At 45.9% G+C, this 19669-nt stretch overlaps 1 protein-coding gene across 1 annotated transcript in view; it reads right to left on the bottom strand.

Moving 5' to 3' along the window:
* LOC109414133 (F-box/LRR-repeat protein 7) overlaps positions 1 to 19669 on the bottom strand; it is a 230466-nt gene that overhangs the window by 24222 nt on the left and 186575 nt on the right. Inside the window, exon 3 of the mRNA XM_062856070.1 lies at positions 12296 to 13235. Coding sequence (XP_062712054.1) covers positions 12296 to 13215 — 920 coding nt within the window. The 5' untranslated portion in view covers positions 13216 to 13235. The remainder of the gene's footprint in view (positions 1 to 12295; positions 13236 to 19669) is intronic.

Raw genomic sequence — 19669 nt, 5'->3', positions numbered from 1 at the left:
GACTTACCGGCAGAGGACTTTGCGACGGCTGGTTGATCTGTTTCACATCGCTCGAGAACGCGACACTGTTCCTTGAGAAATAGCAACGTATCATCGAAATTGGGCAACTCTCCATGAGCGAGAGAGCGTTCCCAATACTTCCGAGTCACTGGATCAAGACATGAAGTAAGAATTTTCGTAATAATCAACCCAGACGTATCGTCAATATCCTGATCCATATACCTCAACCCCTCAACGTGCCGCGTGCACGTATCCAACAATTCACGCAACTCGCGGTAAGACTCCTTGCTCATACGCTTCAGTGACAACAGACCCCCAATATGAGTATCAATAATCACCCGTTTGTTTTCAAATCTTTCGACAAGAATCTCCCAAGCATGATGGTAATTATTATCCGCGAGAGTCTTCGCGTCAATAATGCCTGCTGCTGCACCAACCAAAGCTTTATCGAGATGGTGCAATTTGATTGCATCAGAGTCCGAACACTTGTCAATGATGTCCTGAAACATCGTTTTGAAACGTGGCCAATTTTCGTAGCGGCCATCAAAAGTTGGTATCGGCGCTCTAAGCGGCTGCTGAATAATCACTTGTGGAGCATTTGGTTGCAACGCGGTTGGTACAGCAGCAGAAATCGGTTGAGTTAATGATTCAATAAGAGTCTCTACCCGAATCATTGCATCGGTGTGGAGATTTTCAAACTCAGACAGTTTTCCATCCTGCTCATCGAGCTTTCCGGATGGGGTCAGTGACAAAATTTCTTTGTGGAAACCTACGTACGTGTTGTAGAAAGTATCCAGCTTCTTCGAGTACACTCTCAAGATTGGCAGACTCACCTGGCTCGGATCATCTTCCGCCTTCTCCAGTGCCTTGACGATGGTGGTGACGCTCGCCTTCACTTGCCCACGCTGATGCACGAGCGCCTTGACGTCCTCCATTTTGGCTTTCTTCGTCGATTCTGGTGTGCGTGGAAGTGTCATCGGGAATGCTGCTACGGTAGAGCAACACAATCACACGATGATGACACTGCTCGATCACGGGAACGCAACCAGTTTTCTCACTCACTTTTCACGTCGGTTCTTGTCCAAATTCACTTTTTGTCCATGGTATTCTTCACACCAGCAGTGGCAGCTGATTTTCAGTTCGAAAACAGTTCACTTTTTCTTCTAGCTGCACTGCTTCCACTTCACTTGGACTGTAGTTCTTGTTCGTTTTTCTTCGTCCGGTTCGTACGGACCACTATGTTGGCAACGCAAGCCAACGCCACACAAATTCACAAACACCAGACCAGCGCAGCGGCCGATCGCTTCCCAATTTTTTACTCTCGGTGGTTGGAAGGTAGCGGGAAACGGCGGCGTCGGGTAGCAGTGGCAGTCAAGCAGCAAAAATGCAGAAGCGTCCTCTGAGCGGCGGCGATCTCGGTGGAAGCAATCGGCTGCTGAATCTCAGGAACGGGGTAGCAGCAAAATCCACGCAGCAACGGAATTTAGACAGCGACAAGAGCAGCGGCAGCTGCAATCCTCAGGGCTTTGCTTCGAAAATGATAAAATCACTACGTTTCATTTCACTACTTTTATTCAACGATGTGCACTGTATAGATTACAAACAACTTCTGATTCTCTTCACATTTTGACCCTCGCTTTTATACCCTTCCCCGTTACAAACAAAAAAGAACAAAAAAACATCTCCTCCGTGATTGGTCCGCCAATCGTCGTCGTCGTTCTAGCGGCGTTGTACATGAGCCAGAAAACGGATGGCTGATGGGGTGGATGCGGCTCGCGGTGCTTCGGGTGCACGTTTGTGCGTGTTTTGTTGATAGGTGAGAGTGGACAAGAAATGGAAAGGAAAGGAAATTGGGATTTGATGATTGCACCGCGGAGCGACAGCGATTTTGATTGCATCATCTTCGCTATCGCGGACACTTATAATCAGTCTCAAATACTGAAAATAGTGAAATCTTGATAACATCCAAGAAATCATTTGCATCATTCTGTTTTTCCAGCCATAGGCCTTTTCGGCGCCCCTCTGAGGCTGGCGCCCTTGGCGGGGGCCAACCTGGCCAACCGCACGCTACGGCTCTGGTTGTAGGGCGTTTTAAGGGCTTCAGAAGGCTTTAGCGTATTCAAGTGAAGCGTTTCAGGGTGTCTCCGGTTGGATACTTCAGAGTGTTCCGTAGGGTTCCGTTAAGGTTCTAGGGGCTTCAAGAACATTAATGAGAGATTTAGAGGTGTTCAAAAAGGTTTCGGGGGGCTCCAAGGCGTTTAAGGGGGGCTTCAGGAGGGTTTAAGAGCTTTTCTGGGGCTCAGAGAGGTTTCAAAGGTTGATGTGATCTTCTGGAGCCTAGGTCTAAACCTTCAATAAACCTTTGTAGAGCGATTGCTTATTAAGGGTAACACCGACGATCTATCCAGCGATGATCTAGTCAGAACCCTACGCCATGCATGTGACGCCGCTAAGCCAAGGCGATCCCTACCCAGAAATGGATGCAAACCGGTATACTGGTGGTGTCCACAAATCGCAGAATTCCGCGCATCCTGCCTTAGAGCCTTAGAACAAAGTGGGACCTACAGGGCTGCTAAACTGGCACTGAACAAAGAGATTAAGTTGGCGTGCTTCGAAAATCCTGCCAGGCAGCCAACATGACTCCTTGGGGTGATGCCTACATAGTAGTCATGGCCAAAACGAAGGGAGCATCAGCACCCCCACAACGCACTCCTGAGATGCTGCAGAAGATCGTGGAAACGCAGCTCCCACGCTACGATACAAGACCATGGGCCCCCGTCCGGCCAAGTACGATTTGCACCCCCATAACTTTCTTCTTAACGAAGTATTTCCATGGGAGTTTGCACATTCCGTTGCCTAATGATAGTTGATGTTGCTACAGGTTCGAATTTGAGATTTTCCGATAGGTTTCTTTTGAGTTCTTGGGATATTCAACATTTTTGAACCATCCAAGTCTATATTTGCGTTTGTTGTTTTCAAATGAAATTAAACACGAGATATTATTCCCTTATTGACCCCATAGGTAATCGTAGACATCTATAGAATACGTGTTGTCCTTATAGTTCTGTTGATATTTCTTGAATATCTCGATGGATTGTCCGAATCCGTCCTTACAAAACATGGACACTCGAAATAATCACCAAGGATTATTTTCAATGATTTTTATCGCTCTTATTTGCACCACTACTTGAACATCTGTATGATGTTTGTGATATCAACTGTAGAAATTTTGGACGATCTGATTGAAGTCATGCCTTGACTACAGAGAACCGTAGATGGACTACAATTAGACCTATTTGCATGCGGAAAACAACGATTAGCTCCAGAAACCAAAACTACATCGAACAGGAGTAAGCAAAAGCCTCGACTAGATTCTTGAGTACCCGGGATGACCTGTCTGAAGTCAGGCCTTGAGTTTATTGAGCTGTAGATCAACTGTAATCACATGTTTTACCTATGTGGAACCTCTGTGCACTGCATAAACTCATATTCGATCATGTGTCAATAAAAAGGTCCCACACAACTATTCCTAGGAAAATGTGATGACCCAAGCGAAGTCATGCCTTGACTTCAGAGAACCATAGATGAACAACAATGAGAGTTATTTGCACGCGGAAAACAATGATTAGCTCCAGAAACTAATACTGCATCGAACAGGAGTAAGTAAATTCCTTGACTAGATTCCTGAGTACCCGGGATAGCCTGGCAAAAGTCAGGCCTTGAGTTCATTGAGCTGTAGATGAAATCTAATCACATTTTTTACCTGTGTGGGATCTCTGTGGACTTCATAAACTCATATTCCACCATGTGTCAGGGAAAAGGTCTTGCACAACTATTTCTAGGAAAATGTGATGACCCAAGCGAAGTCATGCCTTGACTTCAGAGAACCATAGACGGACAATAATGAGAGCTTTTTGCACGCGGAAAACAATGGTTAGCACCAGAAACCACTACAACATCGAACAGGAGTAAGTAAATTCCTCGATTAGAATCCTGAGTACCCGGGATGGCCTGGCAAAAGTCAGGTCTTGAGTTCATTGAGCTGTAGATGAAATCTAATCACATGTTTTACCTGTGTGAAATCTCTGTGGACTTCAAGGCATAAACGGGTACATCAGCATTATGACATAGAATAAGTTTTTCAAATAAAGTTTAGAGTAAAGAGTAAACAAGTTTTATTTATCTTGATGACGAAACTTTGTGAACCGCTTCATAAAACATTTCTCGTGGATGTATGTAGGGTGACTAAGGTTGTTATCGGTAGGTTTGTTCTCTTCGTCATGGTTTTTTTTTGTGGGCCAAATTGCTAGAAATTTGGGCATACAACTCAGCTTAGTTGGGAAGGATTTGAGGCCAACTTTTAGATCAACAGGTTTAAAAAAAACCATGACGAAGAGAACAAAACTGCCGAAAAAACGTAAGTTCCTCTATGTACAGTGATCGATTTCTCAATCAAGGCATGAATTCGCTTAGTTTATCAAATTTCCCTAGAAATAGTTTTGAGTTTTGAGTTATTGACACATCGTAGAATATGAGTTTATGAAGTCCACAGAGATTTCACATAGGTAAAAAATGTGATTAGATTTCATCTACAGCTCAATGAACTCAAGGCCTGACTTTTGCCAGGCCATCCCGGGTACTCAGGAATCTAGTTGAGGAATTTACTTACTCCTGTTCGATGCAGTATTGGTTTCTGGAGCTAATCATTGTTTTCCGCGTGCAAATAACTCTCATTGTTGTCCATCTATGGTTCTCTGAAGTCAAGGCATGACTTCGCTTGGGTCATCACATTTTCCTAGGAATAGTTGTGTGGGACTTTTTTATTGACATATGATCAAATATGAGTTTATGCAGTGCACAGAGGTTCAACATAGGTAAAACATGTGATTACAGTTGATCTACTGCTCAATGAACTCAAGACCTGACTTCAGCCAGGCCATTCCGGGTACTCAGGAATCTAGTCGAGGCTTTTACTTATTCCTGTTCGATTTAGTATTGGTTTCTGGAGCTAATCGTTGTTTTCCGCATGCAAATAGGTCTAATTGTAGTCCATCTACGGTTCTCTGTAGTCAAGGCATGACTTCAATCAGATCGACCAAAATTTCTACAGTTCGTTGATATCATAAACATCATACAGATGTTCAAGTATTGGTGCAAATAAGAGCGATAAAAATCATTGAAAACAATCCTTGGTGATTATTTCGAGTGTTCATGTTTTGTAAGGACGGATTCGGACAATTCATCGAGATATTCAGGAAATATCAACAGTACTACAAGGACAACACATGTTCTATAGATGTCTACGATTACTTATGGGGTCAATAAGGGAATAATATCTCGTGTTTAATTTCATTTGAAAACAACAAACGCAAATGTTGACTTGGATGGTTCAAAAATGTTGAATATCCCAAGAATACAAAAGAAACCTATCGGAAAATCTCAAATTCGAACCTGTAGCAACATCAACTATCATTAGGCATGAATTCGCTTAGTTTATCAAATTTCCCTAGAAATAGTTTTGAGTTTTGAGTTATTGACACATCGTAGAATATGAGTTTATGAAGTCCACAGAGATTTCACATAGGTAAAAAATGTGATTAGATTTCATCTACAGCTCAATGAACTCAAGGCCTGACTTTTGCCAGGCCATCCCGGGTACTCAGGAATCTAGTCAAGGAATTTGCTTACTCCTGTTCGATGCAGTATTAGTTTCTGGAGCTAATCATTGTTTTCCGCGTGCAAATAACTCTCATTGTTGTTCATCTATGGTTCTCTGAAGTCAAGGCATGACTTCGCTTGGGTTATCACATTTTCCTAGGAATAGTTGTGTGGGACCTTTTTATTGACACATGATCGAATATGAGTTTATGCAGTGCACAGAGGTTCCACATAGGTAAAACATGTGATTACAGTTGATCTACAGCTCAATGAACTCAAGGCCTGACTTCAGACAGGTCATCCCGGGTACTCAAGAATCTAGTCGAGGCTTTTGCTTACTCCTGTTCGATGTAGTTTTGGTTTCTGGAGCTAATCGTTGTTTTCCGCATGCAAATAGGTCTAATTGTAGTCCATCTACGGTTCTCTGTAGTCAAGGCATGACTTCAATCAGATCGTCCAAAATTTCTACAGTTCGTTGATATCATAAACATCATACAGATGTTCAAGTATTGGTGCAAATAAGAGCGATAAAAATCATTGAAAACAATCCTTGGTGATTGTTTCGAGTGTTCATGTTTTGTAAGGACGGATTCGGACAATTCATCGAGATATTCAGGAAATATCAACAGTACTACAAGGACAACACATGTTCTATAGATGTCTACGATTACTTATGGGGTCAATAAGGGAATAATATCTCGTGTTTAATTTCATTTGATAACAACAAACGCAAATGTTGACTTGGATGGTTCAAAAATGTTGAATATCCCAAGAATACAAAAGAAACCTATCGGAAAATCTCAAATTCGAACCTGTAGCAACATCATCTATCATTAGGCAACGGAATGTGCCAACTCCCATGGAAATACTTCGTTAAGAAGAAAGTTATGGCGGTGCAAATCGTACTTGGCCTTTTTTTTGCCCGACTTGACCCAGTGACCCACCGGCCTTACTCCGTCCAGAAGACCAGGAAAATGTTGATCCAATATATTTCCAAAACTATAGTGTTGTGCGAGTTTGTGTTCAAAATTTGGTTAAATTCTGTTAAGAAATGGGCTGTTGGCGATTTTTTGAAGTTTTATTTTTTACCTGGGGTTCAACGGGTTAAGGGTTGTAACACCACAGAGCAGGAGCACTGCCTCTCTGTGGTGCGCCAAATAAAACTGTAGTCAATCGTAGTTCGTCGTCATCATTCCTCCGGGGGAATTAATCACAACGTGAGGCCTGATCAACCGCTGGACGAAACATTGGGGTTCAGGGGGATTTCAGGACATTACAAGGGGTTGCAAGAGTTTCAGAGTTTTTAATGCGTTTTTCAACGGTAGTTAATGAGGTTTCATGATATTTCAGGGGGTTTCAATTCGTTTGGGAAGGATTACGTGGATTTCAGGGGTTTCCTGTGGCTGCATGGGATTTTAAGAAAGTTTTCACGGGGTTATTAGGGGGTTCAGGCGTTGCAGGGGATTTAATGGATTTCAGAGGGGTTTAAGAGAAATTTTCGAGGATCTCAGGGGGTTTCAAAGAGGTTTCAAATCGTTTCAGGGCGTCTTTGAAATTTTCTTAGCTGGAAGGCTTGATTCATTTCTTAGGGGTTTCAGGGGGCTTATGGCATTTTAGGGGAGTTTCAGGGGTTTATGTAGGCTTCTGAGCGTTCAAGAGAATTTTTCGGGGATCTCAGGGGAGTTCCATAGAAGTTTTAAGGTGTTGCAGGGCTTGTCTAGAGGTGTCAATGGTCTTCAGGGGGTTTTGGATGCTTCTGGTGGTCCTAGAAGGGGAAGAGGCTTCAGAGAGGGTTTTCAAGGGTGCTGGGTCATTAGATCGAACAACGTTAGGTAAAAGTACGTTAAGTCGAATGGGTAGAGGTGTGTTGCAGATCTTCTGAGAGTTCAAAAATATTTTACCATCATTTATGGAGGAAATTAGAATTTCGGCCAACTGAACCATTCGGCTTAATGACCTATTAAGCTTTAGGGGTGTTTCAAAGATTCTGGGGTTCAGGAGGTTTCGAAGCAATTTCAGGGGATTAATCACGGCGTTCAGATAGCTTCAGAGGCTTCCATGAAAGTTTAAAAGGATTTCAGGGCGGCTTCAGGGAGATTTCAAGATATTTTAGAGGGAGGTATCGAGAAATTTTCAGTAGGCTTCATGAAAGATAAAAGAAGTTGATGTCAGAGGGTTTCAGAGGAATTTCCAGGCATTTCAAGGGGAGTTTAAGACTAGTTTCCAACATTCGGGGATTCAGAAAGGTTTTCAAAGTGTTCCAAACCAGATTCAGCAGGTATCAGAGAGGCTTCAAGAGAAAAATGATAAAGCGCCTAGTGAGTATTTACCTTATTCGGAATAAAGCGAGAACTCATTAGTTACACTTGTAAATCACTGAGCTTTCAATGTAATCATTGATTTTTTGTTTTCAATAACTGTTTGCTTCGCATGTTTGAAGTGATTAAAAACTGATAATTCTGCAACAACGCGACTGAAAAAGTATCATCAGAATCACTGAGCATATGGGATGATACTTTTTCATACGAACATTTTTTTTCCTCCCCTGTTGGGGAAATTAAGCCACTGCGTAGAAAAAGCTGAACTTTTGTGGCATAACATTTGCTTTTAGCAACCACTTCGATATATGTAGTAGAATAATAGAATACATTTGGGCGCTGTACAAAAAGTGTTAGAGCAGCTGCCAATTGAAATCGCTCACGTAGTGCCCGAATGAGCAAATTAGCTGTAAATTAGGTTAAGTGATTTAGAATTAAAAAATTACATTTGCTTTCGTGGCCGAGAACTATCAAGTTCAGGGAAGTTCAAGGGGAACTTTCCGAGTTTTTCAAAAGGATTCGAAAGGGATTTCAAGGTTTTTCAGGGCGTCTGTCGATGAAGGTTGCAGAGCGTTTTAAAAGGGTCTTAGGGGTTTCAGGGTTCTTCATGGGCTTTCAAGAACTTTAAGGAGAATTTCTCAGGGATGCCAGTGACGACCTCAGTGTTTCAAGGAGGTTTCATGGCGTTGTAGGGCGTTTTAATGGGTTCAGAAGGCTTAAGCGGATTCAAGTGAAGTTTCTACGGGTCTCATGGGAGGATTCAGAGGGGTTTGAAAGCGTTTCAAGGTGTCTCCGGTTGGATGCTTCAGAATGTTCCGTAGGGTTCCGTTAAGATTATAGGGGCTTCAAGAACAATATTGAGAGATTTAGAGGTGTTCAAAAAAGTTTCGGGGGGCTCCAAGGCGTTTAAGGAGGGCTTCAGGAGGGTTTAAGAGCTTTTCTGGGGTTCAGAGAGTTTTCAAAGGTTGATGTGACCTTCTGGAGCCCGGGTCTAAACTCTAGCTCAAACTGGAGGATCGACGATGGATACACGCACCGTGACCATCTGGCGATTCGACACAGGGTGGAACACGGAGGAAGACGGCCACACCTGAAGGTTATCGACCGTCATTGGGATGGCTGACCTCGCACTTCAATAAGCGAAGATTGTGGAGGGTAACACCGACGATCTATCCAGCGATTGCTTATGGAGGGTAACACCGACGATCTATCCAGCGATTGCTTATGGAGGGTAACACCGACGATCTATCCAGCGATGATCTAGTCAGAACCCTAAGCCATGTATGTGACGCCGCTATGCCAAGGCGATCTCTACCCAGAAATGGACGCAAACCGGTATACTGGTCGTGTCTACAAATCGCAGAACTCCGCGCATCCTGCCTTAGAGCCTTAGAACGAAGTGGGGTCTACAGGGCGGCTAAACTGACACTGAACAAAGAGATTAAGGCACGTAAGTGGGCGTACTTCGACAATCCTGCCAGGCAGTCAACATGACTCCTTGGGGTGATGCCAACATAGTAGTCATGGCCAAAACGAAGGGAGCGTCAGCACTCCCACAACGCACTCCTGAGATGCTGCAGAAGATCGTGGAATCGCAGTTCCCGCGCCACGATACAAGACCATAGGCCCCCATCCCCTATGGCCAAACCGACCATAGCGAGGTCGCCCCGGTGACAAATGACGAACTCATCGCAATAGCGAAGTTGCTTAAGTTGAACAAGGCTCTGGGTCCGGACGGTATCTCGACGGTATCTCGAGCCATCAATTGAGGCTAGCCTTGGCATGTTCAGAGTTGGTTCTTCTGCCCAAACCCGAGAAGCCACCTGTCGACCCGTCGACCTATTGACCTATTTGCCTTCAGGACACCGCCGGAAAAGTGTTGGAATGGATCCTTCTGTCGAGCCTGGATGGTCTATACCGAGAAACCCGATGGCTCTGGCCTCTCGGATAACCAGTTCGGCTTCCGGATGGGTCCATCGACGGTGGATGTTATTAGGGATGTAACCAAAACGGCTAAGCTAACAGGAATCCGCTACTGTGCGGTTGTCACGCTGGACGTAAAGAATGCGTTCAACGGCGTCAGCTGACCACCAAGGAGTCCCGGTAAGCCTATACCGGATACTGAAGAGCTACTTCCAGAATAGGGTGCTAATCTATGACACCGAGGAAGACGAGAGGAGTTACAAAATCACCGCGGGGGTACCTCAGATGTGCATCCTGGGTCCGGTACTATGGAACGCGGCGTATGATGGCGTATTGAGGCTCACACTTCCACCGGGCGTAAAGCTGAACGGTATACGGCGAGTCGATAGAGAAAGTGGAACTCACAGCAACGCACAGAATTGGCATAGTGAAGGACTGAATGAGTTCGATACAGTTGCCGCTCGTGCACCACAAAACGGAGGTGGTGGTGGTAAACAACCGCAACTCTGAACAACAGGCAGTGGTCACCACAGGCGGGTACACGATCAACTCTAAGCGCTCACTGAAGTAATTGGGGTCATGATCGACGATAAACTGAAAAACGGAGGCGATGTAGAATATGCCTGCAAAAGGGCAAAAATGGCGATAATGGCATTGTCACAGATAATGTCAAATAGCTCGACAATAGTCTCGAGTAAGCGTAAGCGATACTACGGTATGGCGTCGCTGCATGGTCGTATGCTTTAGTGGTTAATCGAAACGTGAAGCGACTCGAGAGTACCCACAGGTTGATGTGCCTTAGGGTGGTTAGTGCATACCGCACGGTCTCAAAGGACGCGGTATGCGTGCTAGCGGGCATGATGCCCATAGCACTAGTGGTGGCAGAGAATGAAGAGTGCCTCGAGCGACGTGGCATCTAAGGCGCGAGGCGGATCGCCAGAACATCGTTTATGCTGAAGTAGCAAAGGGAATGGGGTTCCTCTAGCAAGGGTAGATGGTGGTAGATGGACACACAGGCTCATATCGAACGTGTCTAAATGGACGAGCAGGTCCCATGCGAGGTGAATTTTCACTTGACACAACTTCTGTCAGGCCGTGGGTGTTTCAGGTGGTACCTGCAAAGATTCGGGCATACATTTTTCCCGCATGTCCGGAATGCGAAGAGACAGCGGAGCATGTGCTCTTTGAATGCCCACGCTTCGTGGAGCAAAGGTCGAGTATGCAGGAGATATACGGTAAAGATGTCACTCCGGACTACATTGTTGAAAGGATGTATACGGGAGCGGACAAGTTGAATTCCGTTACTTTCACGGTCTCCCAAATCGTGCTTGAACTACAGAGTAAATGGCGGGCCGACCAACAGCAAGTTGAGTTAGCCCCCCTTCCCATCCAGGAGCTTTAGTCCAACGTATAGTCTACAGTACTAGCCAAAACCCAAGCTTCCAGGAGAGAGAACAACTTAAGGTGACAGCTGATGGAACGCTTACCAATAGAGAGTGCTCATGCACGCCACTCCCCCCTTCTTGAGTTTGTAGTGGGTCGATCTCCACATGACCCGAGAAACCACCTCTTGGGTATCTGATCCGCAGATTTTCTCATTCTATAAAAAATGAGAGGTTTCAAGGCATTGGAGGGCGTTTCCGTGTATTTAGAGGGCCGCAGAGGAAGGTGATTGGAGCAAAATTGGTGGAGTTTCCAGAGGTTTCAGAGAGATACCAAGGTATTTCAGGCAGCTTCCGAAGATTGAGACGGTTTCGGTGGATTTTTCAGGGTGTGGGGGGGTTTCAGAGGACTTTCAAGGGAGTTCAGGAGAGGTGGGTTCAGTGGAGGTCCCGTTGGTTTCAAGGGGTTTAAGGAGCTTTCATGAGAGTGTAAGGGGGCTTCAGGGAGGTTTCACACACAGTTCAGTTTGGCTAATTTTCATTATTTTCAGCAATTGAACTTTGACCGATATTTGCACAGCCAATCTCAGCATTCTGTTTTAAGTATGCAGAGGAGTTTCAAGACATTTCAAGGGATCTAAAAGGAGGCGGAAATTTGAGAGCGGTTTCCAAGGATCTAAGGATTTTAGATGGTTTTTTGAGCGTTTCAGGGCTTATCAGGAGGTTTCAAAAGAATTTAAGAATAGTTCGAGGTGGGGGTTTCAGAGGTATTCAATTCGTGTCAGGGAAGGACTCAGAAGGTTTCATGGGAATTTCAGGGGTTTGCAGAGAGGTTTTCTGGGGTAAATTGATAAAACACTGTGTACTGTGTATACAACTTATTCTAAATATAGCGAGAGATCACTTGTTAGTTACTTGTTACACTTGTAGAATCGCTGACCTACACTCGCTGAACTACAGCAACAACTACACATACTACATACACATACATACATGCTACACAACTACACATACCTTCCATCAACGAAATCTGTCGAGTTGACTTTCAGCTGCTGCGCGAGGCGTGAGTTTCTCCCGTGGTACGCCGGCGAACCCCGTATCCGGTCGATCAGGTACCGATCGGACCCGCTGGTCTCCGGGCTCGAGGCTCGCCGCAGCAGATTTGGTGAACTAGAATCTAGACAGTCGTTGTGGCTCGACGAGGCCTTCGAGGAGGAGTTGTTGTGCGAGTTGAGAGTGGTGACCGCCGCCGCAGCGTGGCAAAAGTTGTAGATCGCGTCGATGTTCTCGTTCTCCAGGTAGTACCGCTCGGTGTTGTTGCTGCTGCCGGACTGGTTCCGCGTGAGGCTGGACGGAGTGTTGGCGTTCCGCCGGATGGCACCTTGAATGTAGAGGGAATCCATTTTCTCTTCCAGGAAGTAACGATCCGCCTCCGAGAGGGACGTTAGCGATTGGCCTTCCCTCGGGTAGTTCCCGTAGTTCCGTTGGAGCTCCATGAGAACCGGGGACAGTCTTTGATGGTGCTGATAGGTGTTGGTTAGTAGTGCATCTATGGGAGTGTATGTTCTTGGCCGCAGCGGTCGGTATTCGCCTCGTCGATTGACGTTGGGCGGTGGAGGTTGGTGCAGATATGGTGCGTTTTGATCTATTGATGAAGAGGAGCTCCGTGAGAGCATATTGCCATTTTCTAAGGCTTTATCACTCGAGCACCCGTTCGTTGTGGGATGGTTGGCTACCAGGCTCGTTTCAGCGGTGTAGATGTCCGAATCGATACCGAGGATCGGCGATTTGCGGGACATTTGGTACGCTTGCGGATCAAGCGGACTGGAGCTCAACGGGTGGTGATATTGAAGGGCGTCCATCGAGGGAGTGTTCCGCCCTAGGGACGCCAGCGGACACTCAACTGGCGCACCGCGGCGCTGCTGGTGCGACATGTTGGGATGTTAGGTGCTATCTGGAAAGAGAATGATAAGAAAACGCATTTTGTTAGATTTGCGGAGATATGTACTAAATAGAAATCAAAAGTATGCAATGTAACGAAAAGTTATATCTTTGAAGTATTCCAGCAGTTATCATCATACCCGTGCTTAGATTCAAGAATAAACACGGTTGTTAACTGCGAGCATTGTTTGCCAATTGACCATTTTACAATCGTATTTCGTGTTGTAGATATACTAACTTTGCCTATATTTTTTACGAGTACAAATCAAAGAAGAAAAAAATCACTTGAAGATGTCAAGTAGCTCGTTTGCCGGGACAGCTAGTTAACCATAATTACATTACTTTTTACCACTCGCAATAAAAAAAAACGCAAACGATCGAAAAGTGATGCCTGCCTGGTAGCCAGCGGATTTGATAGAGGGTATTATTAATCAAATGAACATAAACATGGAAGCACGATAGAAAATAAAACCCCACGTTCTCTCCACATGAGTAAGCAGTCGACGATGCACTTGAATCAGTTCGTCATTGCTGTTACTGTTGCATGCGCATTGACTGCGCATATCGCCGAGATTGGATAGATCCTGCCTGCCTGCCTGGAAGTCTTTCGCGTTTGATGGATTTTCATTCCACTTTCAACTTGGTGGGCTGTCGGCGGTGCAGGGCACCATATATCCGTCCTGTCTGAGTCTGGACGCTGCAGCCAGCAATACCTACATTCTAGCCTAGAGTGCAGAAGCTGTTTTGCGATGAATTCCTTCATTTCCACTTGATAAATTATGCGTATCAAGGCTAATAAAAAGCATTAATCAATGGTGGTGTCCAAGAGATTAAAATCAGGCAACCGGTAAGCATCGAATTGCGAAAATTCCTCCCGGGGGCGTCAGCCTTGACTGTGGGAGTGGATATGGAGCTTGTGTCCCTCCTTTGGAAGGGATTAACATAAGTTACAGTATAAGATCACCCGTTGCACCTAGATCGTATTTTATCCAATGCAAGGAAGAGGGATCTTTATTAGTTACGCAGTAAGGTACGGGGCCACATAGCACTAAAGGTATGCTAAAGGTGTTTGATTTCCATTTAAGAGCCACGATCTTTCTTGGGACGAAGCTTTTGCCTTTTCTGGTTATTTGACAAACAAAAATGTCAAATAATTTAATTTAATGTTTCTGCTGGAACTGCTTTCTAAATATGGACAATTCAGGTCAAGGTGGGGTGGGGTGGCGGGACTGATTCCGGTTAGATTTATATTGGTGACACCTACCCAACTACTTGAAGGTCGCTTTGCTTCAGGTCGAAAAGAGTTAAGATGCACATACCAACTAACAATGTAAGGTAATCGCATGGCAAAACCATAAGCGGCAAAACCGCTATAATTGAGTTGCCTCCACAGCGTATCTGCTACGAGATTCCACAAAAGCGGTGATAAGACTCCCCCTTGAGGGCATCCACAAACACACAATTTCCTAATCGCTGCTTGACGCAAAGTCGTTTTTTAAGCATATGGTGAAACCAATCGGGAATCATTAGCAAGGCCACGTGCGGCTTCCAATATGGCATCGAATGGGTATATTAGTGAAATACCTGTAAGTACAAAGAAAATCGGGTTAAGTACTTTCTTTTGAATTCCACTAAGAATTTATATCTTTAACATATACGTATTTCGACCTTAACTGTAAGTCGAGTCAAGTACGAGACACTGAAGACGATTTTACAGTTGAGGTCGAAATACGTATCTGTCAAAGATGCGAATTCTTAGCGGAATTCAAAGAAACAGTACTTAATCCGATTTCAATTGATTCTCTAGTACAATACGCTGAAGCCAGAGAATCATAACTACTAGAAACGACATCAGGATCATCTGTAGATGCAATATCCAAACATCCAGGGAAGGGTGTGCTGAATAAGCATTCCAGAACATCCTCATCAGAGGGAGTGGATTCGCCATTTGGCAAGCGAAGTTCGTTCACTTGGAAATCCTTAGATTTCGCAAGGATTTTGTTCAACCGACTGACTTCACTCGAACTGGAAACCTTTGTACAAAAAATTGCCAATCGGATCGTTCAGCAGACCGGAGAGCTTTCTTGTAAGCCTTGCGAGCCGACCGAAACCCTCCGAACTAATCGAACGCTGTCTGTTCTAACTCTTTCTACATTGTTTCCTGAGCAGAGTTTCACCAAGGGGTTTCTCTTGTGGTCTTTACAGGCCATAGAGGGAAAGCTTCTTTAAAAGTTTCCAAAATAATGGCCGTTATGGTATTAACGTCATCATCTAAATCACTTGGAGTGTCAACAAAGATTCTTCATCTGACACATGCCAATTCATCAGCTTGTGACTAATTCTACTAGAGCAAAGGGTTATGTCTAACACTTTTCCTCTACTACGGTGAGCATTAGCTTCACTAGTATCAAACACCGGGATAAAAATTCCCTTTACAAAAGTAAGGTCCTTGGACTAAGGCCACTTGGGCTGTACCGTATTGCATAAGTCTACAAAGATTGACCGTTGCTGTTCTTTTATGCTGAAAATTTCTCTGAGTTATCCTAATCGTAGCCACCACCTAAACTAGGCAAGATTAACCTCTTCACAAACACAGCACAACAAAGAACGGTAGCAATAAAACCAGATCGGTATCGTTTGGAAAACGCCAAAGGCTAAGATACACAGAATACACTGTGTAAATCGCATAATGCGAAACATATAGGTGAAAATTTAAACTAATTAACAACATCTTCACAATTCCACCCTTATTTATCCTCAAGTTTGAGACCAATGAAGGGCAACTGATAATCTCGGAGAAATACAAGGTTCACTGCACCATTGCTCCGGTTAGCGCAGTAAGGGCAAAATACTGTGGAGACGCCCTGGTACTCCACCCACAGACTCCGTTTGCGGTTAGGTTTTTATTGAACCCCCTAGCTAGTAGGTGGGAGCCTAGGATTCCTTAAGCGAACCATATCCACCCATCAGAGTGGACTTACCACCTTAAGCGGTGAAAGCTTTGGCGTGGGGGCCAGCAGTGGGCTCTGCTGGTCCTCTTCAGAAATTCCAAGCATCCGGAAGCAACTTTGTTCAAGCGACATGGTACCACCTCCAAAGTGTCACAGTCTAGCTAGGAGTGCCTCGGGCACATTAGGAACGATGCCAGTAAGTTCATGATTATGGTATACTGGTCATGCTGAGCTAATGGCGACGGCATTCTATCCTCTTAGTAAGGTCGAGGCTAATGTCGACGCTGTCTTTCGCCCCACAAAACCGTGGCATGTCCTTAAAGTTACTGATCTGTGCCCAGCTTAGGCAACAAACTGGGTAGAAGTAGGTTCAGATGAACACTCCTGACTACTTCATTTGCAGTGAGGGATAGCGGTTCTAAGGGGGCCCAACAGACATGACTTCGAAATCCAACAACTGTAACAACTTGACGAGTGTGGAGTAACTGAGGGAGTGGCGTTGAACTCGTTCACGCGTGGAGATTTGACTAGATCGCCACTACGAGGGGCTGGTTCACCCAACAGCGAGTCAACGGCAGGAAGTTCAAGTTCAACAAATGGAGCAAGTGGAAAACGAAGCGGTACAGCGCCGACGGAGGAAGCACAAACGACCGGTGCGGACCTCACGCGGGCGCTGAACCGCAACAGGAGCGGGCTACCAAAGATGTTGGTAGTAGCTGGATGAGCGGGCGGAACAACGTCAGCAAGGACCTGAAATAGGGCTCCGCAAATCGTTAACTCTGGCCAAGAAGGAGTACGATCTCCTGGTCGATGAGCGCAGAGCAGCTGACGCGAGAAAAGAATTACGGTCCACCCAAACGGACAGCTTCCTCTTTGCTGAGCTTGCTGATGAGACGCGGCCCAAGAAGCGTCCGGCAGAGACGGGTGCAAAGCCGAAGAAAGAGAAGGTAACCAGGCTGCCAAGCCGGCTGTGAAGTGCGCAAGGGGCAGGGCAACCATGCCCCAGCAGGCCTACCCTAGGGAGAACGGAGGCCAACCGGATCAAGGGAAGGAGAATCCTTGAATTACTGTAGGAAAAAAAGAATATGAGACCTGCGAAACCAGCCCTCAAACGAGCGAGAACTGACGCGCTAGTCTTCAAAACCGAGGTACTGAAGGTCATGCGATGCGAAAATCGTCTCTTACCGCTGTGCGCGGATGTAAAAAGCATACGGCGTATCAGGATGGGAGAGATGATGCTAGTGCTGAAGAAGGAAGCAGCCAAGAAAGGCATATCCTACAAAGCACTAGAGGTACTTGGTGAAAAAGTGCAGGTAACAGCCCTAACGGTGGAAGTAACTTTCCAGTGTAAAAGCCCGGACGAGATTGCCGACGCAGAAGAGTTCGCAGCCGTACTCAAGCAGCGGTGCGAGATAGATGTACCAAGTGCATCGATCCGCCTGCGAAAGGAACCGGCTGGCACGCAGACGTTCAAGCTTCCATAGGGGAGGCGAACATGGCGATTGCTGTCGGCAAGATCAAGTTAACTTGGTCAGTGTGCTCGCTCAGCATATACGAGCCGCCAATGACGTACTTCAAGTGCTTCGAGCAACGGCATAAGTCTTAAAAGACACGGACACGATCAATGCTTCCAGTGAGCTTTTTCGCTCTTTAAAGGAAGCACGACATTAGACAACGGACTACCATGCAACGCCCAGTCGCACAGCCGAAAAAATTTCCTGACAGCTGCGGCGGGAATTGAACCCGCGCTCCTCAGGACGCACGATGCGACTAAGAGCTTGGTGAAACTAGCCGCACGACCACGGAGCCGCGCCCGCAAGTCTTAGGCGTGCAAATAAGGCCATATCGCCAGGGAGTGCAAATCGGCACCCAAATGCCTGATTTGCACGGCGAACAAGGGCCACACGACGGGCGGGCCTAAATGTACAGGCACGCGAGGAAGTCGATGTTCCAAACGATAATGCAGGTTACACAACTAAACCTGAAACACAGTGAAGCCGCACAGTAGTTTATGTGGCAGTCAGTCTCAGAGTCAAGTACAGACATCGTCCTACTATCGGACCCATACCGCATCCCTTCCGATAACGGGAACGGGGTAGCGGATAAGACCAAGGCAATCAGTGGATACTTCAACGCCTGGGCGATTGAATGGGGCAGCCGCTTGACTAACCGGAGAGGCTGGGCTCTACTCGAAGCTATGACTCGACTGAACGTAGATGTCGCGAACGGGCGACAAGAAAACCTACAGTAGGAAAGATGCAGAGTCCGTCATTGATGTGATCTTCTGGAGCCCGGGTCTAAAACTTAGTTCGGAGGGTCGACGATGGATACATGCACAGTGACCATCTGGCGATTCGATACACGGTGGAACACGAAGGAAGACGGCCACAGCCGAAGGACATCGACCGTCATCGGGGATGGCTGATCTCGCGATTCGGTAACACCGACGATCTATCCAGCGATGATCTACTCAGAACCCTGAACCGTGCATGTGACGCCGCTATGCCAAGTCGATCCCAAACTCGTGACCCGTCGGAATACAGACTTATTTGCCTTCTGGACACCGCCGGAAAACTGTTAGAACGGATCCTTCTGTTGAGGCTGATGGTCTATACCGAGAAGTCCGATGACTCTAGCCTCTCGCTCGTATAACCAGTTCGGCTTCCGGAAGGGTCGATCAACGGTGAACGCTATTAGGGCTGTAACCAAAATGGCCCCGAAATAGCGCTTCAAAAGAAGCGAACGGGATTCCGCTATTGCGCGGTCATCACGCTGGACGTAAAGAACGCGTTCAACAGCGTCTGCTGGGCCGCCATCGAATGCGCCATACACCACCTAGGAGTCCCGGTTAGCCTATGCCGGATACTGGAGAGCTACTTCCAGAATAGGGTGCTAATCTATGACACCGAGGAAGGCGAGAGGAGCTACATCAACATCACCGCGGTGGTACCTGGGGGATCCATCCTAGTCCCGGATCTATAGAACGCGGCGTATGACAATTTGTTTTACTACTTAGGGTGCGATGTCTGTTTGTATGTGATCTCCTTACTTTGTAATTGATCCGTCAGGAATACATTTTAGATGGCATTCTGAGATTTCAATCAAACCAATATCGCATTTTGATCGTCAGTACTTCTCGTTCAGTCAGGTAGCTACGAATGTATGGTATCGACCAAGAATGCAAATCGCCCGTGGGTAAATTTTTATGATGCTTCATATCGGCGCATCGATACAGTTAGTTCCACGCCCACCGAAGATGTGATGGAGTACACATTCAAGTGAGCTTGAACTCACATGGAAAGCTTTTCATGCAGCCCATGGCTGCGTTAATATCCTCCTTATCTTTCGGGACATCTGAACAAGTAGCAAAATCATATCCAGTGACTGACAATCCTTGGTGCATTCACGTTTCGGGTAATGTTTTTTTTCCTTACTGGGTCACGCCTCGAAAATGTTATCATTATTCGTTTGAACCTCTCCGTGCGAATCAACAGGT

Source organism: Aedes albopictus, chromosome 3 (genome assembly GCF_035046485.1).
Source record: "Aedes albopictus strain Foshan chromosome 3, AalbF5, whole genome shotgun sequence".
In the NCBI taxonomy this organism is placed as follows: domain Eukaryota; kingdom Metazoa; phylum Arthropoda; class Insecta; order Diptera; family Culicidae; genus Aedes; species Aedes albopictus.
Note: the sequence above shows the minus strand (reverse complement) of the source record. Positions and strands in the feature narration are given on the sequence as shown.